Source organism: Corvus hawaiiensis, chromosome 21, assembly GCF_020740725.1.
Source record: "Corvus hawaiiensis isolate bCorHaw1 chromosome 21, bCorHaw1.pri.cur, whole genome shotgun sequence".
Classification (NCBI taxonomy): domain Eukaryota; kingdom Metazoa; phylum Chordata; class Aves; order Passeriformes; family Corvidae; genus Corvus; species Corvus hawaiiensis.
Window position 1 is genome coordinate 3,225,439 of NC_063233.1, and position 13,844 is coordinate 3,239,282.

The 13,844-nt window shown below is 50.7% G+C and overlaps 1 protein-coding gene across 2 annotated transcripts in view; it reads right to left on the reverse strand.

Moving 5' to 3' along the window:
* The window catches only part of COL5A1 (collagen type V alpha 1 chain), a 133,727-nt gene extending 129,055 nt beyond the window's left edge, over window positions 1-4,672 (reverse strand). For both annotated transcript variants that reach the window (XM_048325350.1, XM_048325349.1), the window contains exon 1: window positions 4,297-4,672. In XM_048325350.1, coding sequence (XP_048181307.1) covers window positions 4,297-4,396 — 100 coding nt within the window. In that variant the 5' untranslated portion in view covers window positions 4,397-4,672. The remainder of the gene's footprint in view (window positions 1-4,296) is intronic.
* Between the last annotated feature and the right edge of the window lie 9,172 nt (window positions 4,673-13,844).

Sequence of the window (13,844 nt, forward strand, 5' to 3'; positions counted from 1 at the left end):
GAGACGTGGGCAGGTATGGACAGAGGGGGTGAAATGCCAAACTCATCCTGGTAACACAGCAGGGATTTCCCCTGTCCTAGGGGCTGCTGCACTCCAAAGTAAACTCCCATGACAGCAGAGCACCAGATCCAAATGGAACTGCTCTTCCCAAAGAGTCTGGGAAGACCTCAGAGCCCCTTCAAGTGTCCACAAGAAAATTCGTGAGGGGCTCTGGATGAGGGGGAATGGCTTTAAATGGACAGAAAGTAGGTTTAGAGTGGATATTGGGGAGAAATTCCTCCCCTGTGAGGGTGTGAGGCCCTGGCACAGGGTGCTCAGAGAAGCTGTGGCTGCCTCTGGATCCCTGGAAGTGCCCCAGGCCGGGCTGGATGGGGCCAGAAAGCCCCTAAGCTCCTGTGAAAGCATTCCCAGCTCCTTGATCCCTGCAGTTTTCCCAAGTGCAGACTTCCACATTTACACAGGGACCAGCATCCATCCACCCCCACTTCGGGAAGGGCATTCCCAGCACCCAGATCCAGAGGGAGCAGGTGCAGGGATCAGGACATGAGACTAAAAGCAATGACTGAAAGAATTAAAGGCCAGTTTTAACTCCCCAGCAGATAAACCCCTCCGAGCGAAGAACGCTTTCCTGGAAAGCGCTCCCAGATTATTCCTGAAGTCCAGACAGAACTCAAAACATCTATAAATGGCACTTCACGCTGGGCATGTTCCAGAGCAATTCCTCCTGCTCCCCAGCCTCATCTCAGAGATCAACTCTAACCCAAAGCAGGCGTGACAATGCAGATCCTGGGGACAGGCAGGGAAATGGGGACTCAGATGGACAGACAGCAGCAGGAACTGACCACAGCCTCAGGGGCAGGGGAAAAGCAGCCAGGCACGTGCTGCCCAGGCTGGTGGGGACATCTCTGAGCCACTCAGGGCCTCTGGCACAGCAACAAAATAAATAAAATAGAAAATCCCCTTCTGAATAAAGCTGTGATTTGCTGGGCTTTAATTGGGTGGTGTTCAAAGGCTGAACTCCAACCTGGAGGTCTTCTCCAGCCTCGGGGATTCTGTGCTGACCACTTGCTGCAGCCACACACAGGGAAGAGGAACCCGAATTAACACCCCTGGGCACCCCCAGGTAAATCAGGGTCCCACCTGCACAGCAGCATCCCACAGAGCTGGGAGAGCAGATGTTTGAGTCACCCTCCAGTTCTGAGAAATATCAGCACAACCCCTGCAGTGCTACCACCCTCAGTTCACCATGAGATTTACTATTTCAAAAAGGAATCAACCTGAAAAATCCATCTCCAATTCCAAATCCTAAGGGGCAGGGATAGCACCCACTTCAAATAGGGATTCACAACCCCTTTCCAGCCCCTCCTGATTTCTTCTAGGGCAGACAACATTTGTAAGCTCTACAAGCAACACCAAGACACCTTTTTTTTAAATTAAACTTGCCATTAAAAACATGTTTTGGTCAGAGCTGGGTGAGCCCTCTCTGCTGTCCCTCTGTGCAAACCACAAATCAGTGACTCCCCAGCAGTGCTACCCCAAAAAGATGAAATGGGATTCATCCCATTCCCAAATTAGAGCTTTAGAGGGAGCCGATGGAATCAGCTCCTCCTCACGAGCCTGGAATCAGGGAATGCTCAGCACAGAGCTTTCCTCCTGCTCCCTGGAAGAACAGCACCAGACCTCTGCTGTCCCCCGGCCAGGGCATGTCCCACAGCTGGGTGCTCTAAACTTCCAAATTCCCATTCCAATCTGGCAGTGCACTGACAGCATAATCCAGGTTTTACAGGGGAAAATCAGACCTGCCATCAATTCCAGACTTATAAAGTCAGATTTCTTCTTGTAAAACAATAGCAACACTTTTGATTGGCAAAGTGTTTTTAAAAAAAACCTGGTTTTAACTGGCTGGATAAAGTTGGTTTGGTTTTTGGGTTTTTTTAGCTCATTTAGGTGACTGTGGAAGAGCCAAGGGGAGAAGCAACAGCTGGTAACAGGATACTGCATAATTTCCAGCATTTTTGTTTTAAAAGCTGTGCCACGGATCCTCATTACACTCTGCCACTAAAGGAAACTGCTGCATGCAAAAAGTTTCACCCAGAAACCCGATTCGGTTTTTATAGGGATTTGTAAAAGCAGAGACGGGCTCCAACTTTGTCTGTGGGTTAGATTTTAGTGTGACATCATCTGTGCAAATACGGGAAAATCTGAGCTGGATGGGCAGTGGTGGGAGGCAGCTCAGTTCGTGTTGCCTTTGACATTGTTACTTCCCTGTTTTTTGCTGGAAATCCTCTGTGCCAGATGCCATCCCTCAGATTACAGGGAAGTTTTACCGCTCCACACAGAGAAACCAACTATCGTGAAACTAAAACACGCTCTGAGCTGAAAAAAAAACCCCAAAGACAACGTGGAAAAATTAAAAAAAAAAAAAGCCATAAAGAGCATTAGTCAATGCCATCAGCAGCCCCAACTGACTCCTCCCTCATCTAAATTATTTGATGTCCTATTAGGCGGCTCATTAGGAAAACTCAAAGCCTTTCACCACAAGAGTCATTCCTCAGAGCTGCACACTGGCCCCACAAAAGCTCCCAGCCATCCCTCTGCTCGGGCAGCTGCCCCCAAAAGCTTTCTCCAAAGTTACCTGGTAACTTTACAAAGGAGTTTGGGAGCTGTCTGAAGGATAAACACAGACAAGGAAATGCCTGAGGATGCTCTGGAAGCGTTAAAGCGTCAGCACAGGCTAAAGCGAGAGGGAAATTTGTTGTTTTCCCTTTGAAACAGAGCGGTCTGGTGATAATTCAATTTTCAGCTGATACAAAGCACCCGAGCAGCAGCCTGACAAGAGGAGCTGGTGTCATTCCACTGCTCTGCCAGCTGGAAAACGGCTCCAAGAGCCCAATTCCTCTGCAGCACCAACTCTGGGATCTCCCACTGCCCCGAACTTTCCCTGCTCGAGACATTTTATCCATTGAGCAGCCCCTGCTTTTCCATCCTGCTCAGCCTCCACAAGCAAAGCCTTAATGGGAGCATTCCTCCAACGCCCACCTCTTCTTCCTTAAGGTCATTTGAAGAGCCCAGAAATGAAAATAATTCCCAACGCCGCTGCTTTACACACAGAACCCCGCCGGTGCTTGTCCTGGTGACACTCAAACCAACCCTGCACACCCCGCTGCCAGCGCTTCCCAGGGGAAAAAAACACCCGGAGAACACAAAACTCGGGCAGGGAAGCTGAATCGCAGACAGCCCAGCTCTTCAGGGCACTTCTCGGGTTCTCAAGTTACCCTGAAGAACTCGAGTTTAACTTTTTCGGATTTCAAAACTCAGCCCTGCCAACAAATCCTGCTCCGCAGTGGCTCTCCTGAAATCCAACACAAACAGAGCTCGGGAGCGCCGGTGCCTCCAAGTGTCCACTGCGAACTGGGAAAACGCTCTGCCAACACCCAGGAAAACTTTTCCAGCAGCCCCGTAAGTCTCCCTGTGCTGTGGCATTTCCCAGCCCACCCGGGGAAGGCGGACATTTGGGGAAGCAGAGCTCTGGAAACAAACTGCACAACCCCGCAGGGAAACAGGAGCGCGTTTAGTCCCTCTTCTGCACGATTATGGGAGGGGAAAAAAAAAAAAAAAAAGAAAAGAGACATTCCAGTGGTTTTCTGTGCTGCTGCACATCTGGAACTTCAGAGTTTCCTCCTGCTGCACTCGGCAGCCCCAGTTTTAGGGAGAAACCCTGCAGGATTGGGGTTGGCGAGGGGATAGCGAGCTTTGAGGTCCCCCGAGCAGCTCCAAAGCTTTTGTGTCCCGAGCTTTGATGTGCTGAGAGAGAGCAGATTCCTGCGGGACAAAAAACTTTCTGCTCCTCAAGGAGGAGGAACTACGCAAGCCCGGAGGTTTCGAGTGGACTAAATATACATTCACATACATATCCCACAGCCATATCTAAAGAACCAGAGCCTCCAGAAAGTCATCCCCGACTTTTCCTCCGGAGAAAGCAGCCCGGCAAAGAAGCAGCTCTTGCTCCAAGAAAGGCGAATAAAGAATTAAGGTTTTTTTTCCCCTTTTACGGGCCCCCTGACAAATGGCATTCAGAGACTCGGGCAGCTAAAGGAGGTTGGGTGGGTTTTGTTGGGTGGTTTTTCCTTCTTTTTTTTTTTCTCCTTTTTTTTTTTTTTTTTTTTTGCTGGAATGCACGGGAGGAAGCAAAGCCGAGAGTTTTGCCCCGCACCAAAGCCCCCCTCGCCCACTCCCCCACGACCCCGCAAGCATCTCCCCACGCGGTTTGGGGGGGGCTCGGGGACCCCCCCTTACCTGCCCGGCCGAGGGACAGGGCACCCAACAGCACCAGCGCGGCGGGCACCGAGCAGCTCCGTATCCAACTGCGCCTTTTCCACCGCGTGTGCGTATCCATGCTCCCCAGAAAAACGGGGCACCAGCTCGGGACAGCTCGAGGGGGATAAAAAAAATTTAAAAAAAAAAAAATTAAAAAAAAAAAAAAAAATCCAAGCTCTATCTAGAAGCGCAGAGCAAGCGCTCAGCCCCCCCGGCAGCCCCCCCCGGGGAGCAGCCCTTTATAAAGCCATGGGGCGGGCGGAGGGTGCGGGGGCTCGGCCGCGCTCAGCTCCGGCCCTGCCTGCTGCCGGGCTGCCGGAAAGTTTCCCTTCTCTCCCCACACCGCCCTTTTTTCCCCCTTCTTTTAAACCCAAGGCAGGAGTTTGTCAATCTCGGAGCCGCGCAGCAAATCAGGGCCGGGCGGAGCAGCCCCCCCACCCCGAGCCCGGCCAGCCCCCGCCCCCGCCGCCACTTCCAGCGGCATGTCCCGGCCCCCAAAAGCCTTTTTCCTCGCTTTCCCCCCGCTGGAATAGCAGCCGACGGAGTTTTTCCGCCTCTTCCCCCTCCCATCTCCTCGCTTTTCCCTGCGTTTTCCCCCCTTCGGGATCGGGAAGCGGAGGGGCAGCGTGGATGTCCCCCCTGCTGCCCGGTGACAGGGAACGGCTGGAGCTGTGACAGGAGGTCGGGGTGGGGTATCGGGGAAAGTTTTTACACCCAGAAGGTGGCCGGGCACTGAACAGGCTCCGCAGGGACCGGTCACTGCCCCAAACCTCAATGACTCCTGCACAGGGTGGGATTCTTTCGTCAGGATTGGGCTCGATCCCTGTGGGTCCCTTCTGGCTCAGGGTATTCTGTGATTCCGTGAGATGGGGCACGTGGATGTGTGGAAAATGCGAGAATTTGGCAAAAAAAGAGAAGCGCATGCAAAGAAAGGGTAGAAGTGCAAACAAGGAGTGGAAAGGGAAGGTGCTTCCCAGGATAGCTGGGAGGTGGGGTGGCAAAATCCACCTGTGGCAGGGAAGTGAGGGAAGGGATGGGGAGCTCCTGGTCCTGCTCTGCACACCTGACTGGTCCTGAGCGCAGCTCCTGGGGCTCTTTTTCTCACTGTCACTCAGTCCCCACCCTTCCCACACCAGTGACAACTGATAAATCGCACTGGTTAAACACCAATTTTCAATGTTCTGGCATTGTGGGGCAGCAATATCCGAACAGTGCTCAGGGCTGGAGCTGGATCATCATAAAGTCCCCTCCTACCCAAGCCTTTCTCTGATTCCAAAGAAAAAACCAAAAACTCCCCCACACCAGTTCCTTTCCTACACCATCCCCATCCCTGAAGTCCCAGGAGAGTAGGACTGAGTGGCCCACAACGCTGCAGACCCCTCTACAAAACCAAAATCAGCTTAAATGGAGAGCAGCGAAGGAGAACCAACAACAATCCAGCCCTTTGCCTTAAATAAATGCTTTGAAGACACTTGCTGGTATCAACACTTGCTTTGTCAGTGCCATCAAAGATCTGAACATCACTGCTGGCATCACTGATGTCACATCCTGGTGGCAATCCCAGCTCCTTTAATGCTAATTTTTCATGGAGCAATGATGTCACCTCCAGGCCCATACCCTGGACCTCATCAGAGCATCCCAGCCCTCTCCACTCTCCCTGCACAGCAGCAGCCTTGAGGCCTTCATCATCCACAGCAGAAAAAAGCATTGCCATGAATGAATTCCCACCCTGGATTCCAATTTCTTTGTCTATGGGTTTGGTCACTCAGCACTCAAGGACCTGGGCAGCCACCAGATATCCTATCCCATACAAGGAGGACATACAAGGAGCTCATCCTGTCCCAGATTTTGGCTGTCTGATGGAAGAACTCGGCACCACAAGGTGTTTTAGCCATAAATCCTTGACCTGCTGGAATGGGAGTTACGTGGATGGATAACGCATATCAAACACACCAAAACCTAAAAGGACAGGAGGCCAAACCCCCAGACCAAGCAATGGGAAGGGGATGCTCCCCGTCCACTCAGGCTGCAGCCTGGGAAGCTTTTCTCAGGATTCAGTGGGGAACAGCCGCAGGAAATCCCTCCCTTTCCCTCTGGAGCTGCTGAGGTACAGGGAGGCTGGGAGCAGGGGGAAGGTGAAAGTGGAAAAGCTGGAGCCTGAGCCACAGGCAGGAAGAGATTCCCTGCTGACAGAGGCTTTCAGCAGGCGGAGGTGAGAGGCAGAGCGGCTGCGAGCCCCGGGGCAGGAGCAGCGCAGCACGTGCGGAGCCGGGGACCGTGCCAGTGGCACTCCTGGGCAAACCCCGCGGATGAAAACCCCTTCCAGCTCTGCCTTTCATGAGTAACCAGGTGACAGGAGGCTGGCAGAGAAATCACACCGTGCTCCATCGCCAGGAGGAGCCTGGAGGCCGAGTCTTGCAGGGCAGCACCTGCACAGCCCTGCAGCCACCTCTGGCGAGCACCCACGGAGTGGAGACCGGCATGGCCACCCTCCATCGTCCCTCCTGCTCCAAAGTATCCCGGGACTGACACTGCCCATCCTCCCTCCTGCTCCAAAATCTCCCAATATTCCCAGCTGGGCTGTCCCACCCACCATGATGAAGATCCTTTCTCTCTCCCCTCCATGTGTTCAGAGCATGGAGTATCCCAAGAATCTGGACATGGAACCAGGGTGGTGAAAGCACCAGCAGAGCCTGTGGGCTGCAAATCCCCTTCCCTTGTCCCTTGGGGTTGGAACTTGATGGTCTTTAAGGTCCTTTTGACCCAAAGCATTCTATAATCTGGTGATTCCCAATAATCCCTTATGATGACACCAAAGCAATCACTCAGTCTGGGATTTCCCTGGATGTCTCCTCACACTGCCAGGTGTGGGGTCCCATTTCTGCCCCAAATGCCAGGATCCTGGGGCTTCTCATCCCAGACTTCTGCCTCATTGTTTGGGAATGAGCCCCTGCTTTGTGTGGTCCAGCAGCAAGAGAAAATCCCAAACACCTGGACACCAACCCCAGCCATTCCCTGCCCTTCCAGAGGCACTCAGCTGTGGGAAGGGGATACCTAAAGCACCAAAAGCACAGCAGACAGGGAGGTTAGAGCAGCTCAGAGCAGAAAACTCCCACTCCACCCCTTTTTCCGTGCTCCAGACCAACACCAGATCAACCAACCTGGGCCTGGCTGAGATGCAAAGGAGAAAACCTGGCCCAGGGAGCTTTTGCTGAGCAGGAAGTCTGAGTTCCCAGTTGCTTCCCAGGTGATTTGGGAGCTTGCACAGACCTGTTTGCCCCTCCTCAACAACAACAGAAACACAGAAAGCAGCCTGTGATGGCAAACTGGAAAATTCCAGCAGCCACGTGCCAAGTTCAGGGAGCCAACCCCACACTGGGAGAGGGCCAGATCATCTGCTGGGAGCTCCAGGAGGGTTTGCACGAGCTGGGGGGGCTGATGCCAACCCCAAACCCTTCCAGCAGCCAGCCAGGGTCACGTCTGACCAGCCAAAGGAACACAGCAGTGGCAGGTGGCCAAATTTCTTTAAGGAGCAGCAGTTTATGGAAGTGTTTTCATGCCTAAATGCATCTTGAGCGCAGCTGGCTGTTGTTTATAGGATGGAGGACACGTTTGTGAGCTTTCAAAATTAAAAAAAGGCTTAAGGAATATAGGTAATGTAAAAAAAATTAATCATTTGTATGCTGTGGAATCATCACCAGCATTCAGCCAAAAGCCCCAAAAGGCCATCGTTGCGTAGTTTGAAAGAATTGGGAAAAGTTTGAAAGAATTATTGATAACCAGTTACACCCCGTGGCCAGCCGAGGGGAAGAGGCTAAAAATGAGGAATTAAAATGACCTGAGCTGTTGTATAAATAATTCGGACAGGCAGCTGCTCTCAGGAATGATTTCCAATCCCATTTATGAAAAGCACGTATCTATAAAATACACAATTTTCCTCCACAATCTCAATGCCAGCCTTTACTCCTTGCAAATTTATAACCAAAATTTCATCTCTGCCATTAATTCCATTTTTATCAATTGTCCTGTGCCCAAATGAAATCCCAAATCACAGCCCTGATTTATAATCTCACACCTGCTGGCCTGGAAAGGATTGCTCCCAAATTCAGCTTTAAAAAATGGAGGATTTTGCCCTAACAAGACATTTTGGATTGAGAGGCTTGGCAAATGAAACTCTCCATTTATCCACAGAGGAATTTTCACATCTGGAAACCCAGGGCTCAACACTGCCCCAAACTCAGAGCTCTGTGTGGTCTTTAATTTGAACAAGGAGTTCAGTGCATTATCCAGGACTGCTCACACCCGTTCCCACCCTGCAGACTGGCAGCATTTTCCCCAAAACCTCCCTGAAAACACCATTTTGAATCCCAAATCCGCATTTTTAGAGGATGGTGATGAGCAGCCCATCATCTCTGATAGCAGAATACTGCAAGTTTTCAGGTAGAACAGATAATTAATGCTCTAATTAGAACCCAGGCACAATGAAAACATTCACCAGGTACCTCCCAAACAGCAAAAGAGTAAAACTCTTTCAAGAGTTAAATTTTCCCCCCAGAAAGACAAATCACAAAGAAGTACAAACTTCCATCCCCCCCTGAGGTTAAGCACCTGTTTTGGCTTTGCAGGCCAAAAAGCAGGAGCTGGGCAGCCAATTCTCCCAAATCCCAGCTGCTCCCCTGGAAATTCCAATCTGATTTTTTGCCATGAGGCGGCACCAGGACCAGCCCCGTTGGCGGAGGGAGCAGGCAGCACAAGGTGGGGTTTGTTTTTGTGCATGTTTGGGTGTTTCACACGCAGGGAGCTCCGTCTGAGAGAGGAAATAGCTTTACAAAGGGAGCAGACTTTCCACTCCTCCTCTTTTTCCAGCCTTGTCACCTCCTCTCCAGCTCCATGTAATGAGGCCAAGCCTTGGATGTGTTTGAGCCATCCCAAGCCGTGAAATTCAGGATAAATTGCTCCTGGTGAGGAGGCTGAACTCAGCTGACCTCCCCCTTCCATGCCAGCCCTCCCCACGGCCGCTGCCAGCCTGGGGGACAGGGAGGAGCTGCCATTCCCTGCTCACATCCCTGGGGTTTAATTCCCCCTCTCCCTCTGCCCTGCCGGCAGTGGCTCAGGCTAAACCCAGATAATCTGTCTGGACTCCAGGAGATAATCCCTGGGGGTACACAAGGTGTTGTGTTAAACCAGGAGCTGCCCAGGAGCAGGGACCTGGCACTTCCCCTCCGCTCTCCACAAGGGTCAAGCACTGAAGAAGTTCCCAAACTCTCCCTGACCCCACAATGTCTTCATTGAATACCAAAGAATTTCATTTTCCAGCTGCAGTTTGCCCATTGTAACCATGGTTGAAGATTAAAGGTGAGCCCAAACCACAGATCTATGGACCCAAACCACCCAGCAGCAGCTCCAGAGGTTCAGCTTGGGTTCCTGATCCCAAAATCTTCCTTGACATCCCTGGGGTGTTCATTTTGATGGATAAGAGATGTTATCAGAGTAAGTAAAAATGAGAGAATGAAGGCCAAAGCCCATCTGGAATGAAATCTGGTCAAGAACAGCAAAAAGAGCTGCTTCAAATACATCAAAACCAAAAGAAAAATGAAGGAAAATATTCCTCCAAGCACCCCCAAAATTAGCATTTATGGATTATTCTGCCCAGCCTAGGAACTGATTAAAGCATCCCAGGACATCTTGGTTGCATCATCCTCTAGCTGTCCTTAAAAAAAATAAATAAATCAGCTTAATACCTACAGATTTCCCTTTAGCAACCGATTTCCATCCCCATTTCCCCCTGTCTAATATTCCTGTTGATTGACCACAGCACACAACTTCCAAGCAGCTCTTTCCATTCCTAAATTTGGTGGCAAAAAGAAAAAAAGGCCCATTCTGTAGGTTCCCCTTTGAATTCCCATGATTACAGGTTCATCCCACCCTTCTGGAGTGACAAACCCTTCATTTTGCTGCCTTTTCCTGGTTCAGAAATGAGGAGAAATGATGAGAATTCAGGGAGCTGTGTGCACCACCCAGCTGTCCCAAAGCACTCCAGACAAGAGGCCACAGTCTTCCCGAGGCTGAGATGCTCCCTAAATAGAGAAGGGAAAAAAAATTCCATCGTTTTTGGGAATGAATCACTCGAGGAATCCAATCCAGCTACAGAGTGGACTCTGCCCTGACTCATTTTCATTTCTCAGCCCAGTGTTTCCAGTAAGGCACCTTCAGACACCTCACCTTTCCACAAATCCCCACTCCATCCTCTCCCCACAGCGTTTTCCACTTGGGGGAGCTCTGGGAAGAGCCAGAACCAGGTACCAGATCAGGGACATTTTTCCATGGGCACACAACGTTCATTCACCCACATTTAGCCCCGAAACAGCACCTCAGGTCAGCTCTGCTCCTGCTCCAGGCCCTCAGCCTGTTATTCCAGCTGGAATTCCGGGATGCAGCTCCCCCATATCCATTATTCCAGCTGGAAATCCAGGAGGCAGCTCCCCCATATCCATTATTCCAGCCGCAATTTCATTAACCAGCACCCCCATATCCATTATTCCAGCTGGAATTCCGGGATGCAGCACCCCCATATCCATTATTTCACCTAGAATTTCATTAACCAGCACCCACTCTCCATTATTCCAGCTGGGGTTTCATTATCCAGCACCCACATGTCCATTATTCCAGCTGGAACTGTGGGATGCAGCACCCACATGTCCATTATTTCAGCTGGAATTCTGGGATGCAGCACCCACACACCCACTGAGGTTGTCACCAGGTGAACCCACAGATGGGTTGCTCAGCTCTTGCTGAATTATTTTTAAAATCCTGACCTTCTTTTGTTCCCAGTTCAGACCAGACCAGATCAGCACCTTGAAACCTCACCTTTACTTTATTTGAAGTTTATTTTTACATTTCTCTGAGAAGTCCAAGGAGGTTTTGCCACACATCCTCAACATCAACAGTGCAAATCATCCAGCAGCACTTCCCACCCCTTTGAGTTCCTGATCAGTGAAAAACCAAAAACCAGCCCTGATCCTTCTTTCCTGAGGTAACAGCGCCAGGGAACAGGCAGAAAACTTTGATTTGCTTTTTCTTTTTACCTGCAAACCCATCCTCAGAGGGCTGGAGATCTCCAAAAACACTGACACTCCCCCTGGGTGTTATAACTCCATTTCTGGGGGGGTTTAATTAACCCTGGGAAGCAGCACTGGTGTCATTAAATATCCAAGGCCTATGGAAAGCTCCTAAATATTAAGGAGTAGAGGTCAGCACAATTAAGGTGACACAGGGGTTCTCGTGCTCCTGATCAGGACCAGATCTGTGGGGTTTTCACTGCTGGTGATCCCAGCAATGGGAATTTGGCTCCTGCAGGAGGAATGGGACGGAGGCTGGGAGACCCAGCTGCGTCCTACCCCTTCCCCAGAGCCCAAACTGGGGGAAGTTCCCTCCCAGTGCCTTCAAGTGTCACAGGAAAGGACCTTCAGCTGAGTCTGAACACCACAAAACCCCCTCAAAACGCTGCTGGAGATTTATTCTCCTTCCAAACCTGTCCTCACTCAGAGACAGGTCAAAAGCCCGGGGTTACATTAGACCTGCCCTAAATCCTCTGCTGAACTCCAGACTCTCCCTTCCCACAGAAGCAAAGCCCCTGTGAGCCAGCAAAGCCTTTTCCAGCTCATTCCACCTCCCATCCCTGTGATTCCCCACTTCTGGGCGCTTTTCCCCCTTCTCCTGCCCCAGTGCCTTTCCTTTACCTGTCCCACAGCTCATTTCCCTCTGGCCAGGCTTCCCCGTGCCTTTGTATTCATAAATCAGGAGGCCAGAGGGGTTCGTGTTTCACAGAGGCCACGGGGCTTCCATGAATTAAGTTTTGTTTGAACTGGAGTATCTTTTTTAGTAAACCAAACAAACTCCTTGACCTGACTTGTACTGCAGCAGAACGAGCCCAGAAAGAGCTCCTGACTGCAGCAGGAAGGTATTTTGTTCAAAAGAAGTCAAGTAAAACAGCTTCTTGTGGCACTGCTGAGGGAATGGAAGGTCTGAGGAAACACCCTCAGCTCAGACATTCTGCTGGGTCCAAACCTGATCTCTGTGAGGGCTCTTTATAGGATGCTGGCAGCCCTTAAATGTCCATTTTGCACTTTAAGATGCTTTTCTTGGTGTCGTGTTTGGTCCCACTGAGCAGTTTTTCCTCTCCTTTGGGTCCCTGGCCTCAGCAGCAGAATTATATGGGCATTTTTTATTATATTTTAGCCAGCTAAGGTGCTCAACTGATTTAATTTGGTTCCATCAAAGGCCACGAGGCTTCAGACGTTCCTGCTCACAGCACCTCTGCCCCATCCCTTCCTTTAAAAAGTCAACTCTTAATCACCAAACATGACAGATTTCCCTGCCAGGGTGACCTTAAATCCTATTGCTGACTGGACTTTCACTCTACAGCCTTCCAAGCCCCACAGAAAATCCAATCCCTTTCCAGAAACGCTTTTCCATTCAATTCACTCCCAGCTCCTCCAGAGCTGTCTGGACTCAAACATTTACTGGGAGTTCCACAAGTGGGGCTCAACTCCTGCCATGTCCAACCCAAGCCCAGAAATTCTGGGTCTCTTTGCTCAGCTCTTCACTCTTGGGATATTTCAGCCCATATCCTACTTTTTTTTTTTTTTTAATTTTTTTAAGGAGCTGTGTATTTAAGAAAGACAGACGAGGAGCTCCAGCTGAAGGATTCAATTGACAAAGGTCAGCAGCAAACATGACTAATCCATTATGCTGTTAAACAACTCAACATGCAGGGGTTAATCAATGCTAGCCCGAGGTCTAATCCCTCTTTCTGCTAAATAACTCACTGAAAACAAACTCTGCCCTGCAAAGGAAGATAAATGCACGCGAGGCTCGAGGAGGTTCAGTTTTCAGGGCTCTCAGCTCCTCCAAAGACTGACTACTGTCAGCCTGGCCAGATGTTATTCCCATCCTTGCAAGGAGAGGGATTAGAGGAAGGTTTTGTGGCATCCTGCCAGCTTAAAAAAAATAATAATTCAGAGCTCTGGATTGCTCCCCAAACTGGGTTAGCAGGGCTGTCCTGACAGAGAAAGCCAGGCCCTATTCCCAGGAGATATTCCCTATTCCTGTGCATATTCCAGCCCCCCCTATTTATAGCCCTGATTTGGGCTTTTACAGGATGGTAATTTCATGCTGCTCATAAATCTCCCCCTGAAAAGTGGTATTTGTAGGTCAGCAAGGAGAGGCAGCCAGCAACCAAAACTGCTGAACTCGGGCAGAAACTCTCCACAGACACCGAAATGCAATTCGGGGCAATCAAAGGGCCTTGTGTTGTCTCTCCTGCTGGAAGGGGACACGTTTGTTCCACGAGGATCAGCTGCAGGAGGTTTTTGGGGATCTGGGAAGAGGGTGGCAGCATTTGGTGCCCCAGGGCCAGAGCTCCTGGCACCACCAAGGGCTGGCAGATCCCATCATGGGCATTACAGCACGAAAGCAGCGCTGCCTCCTGATTTCCCTCGCCTTCCTCACACCTCTGGGATGGCATT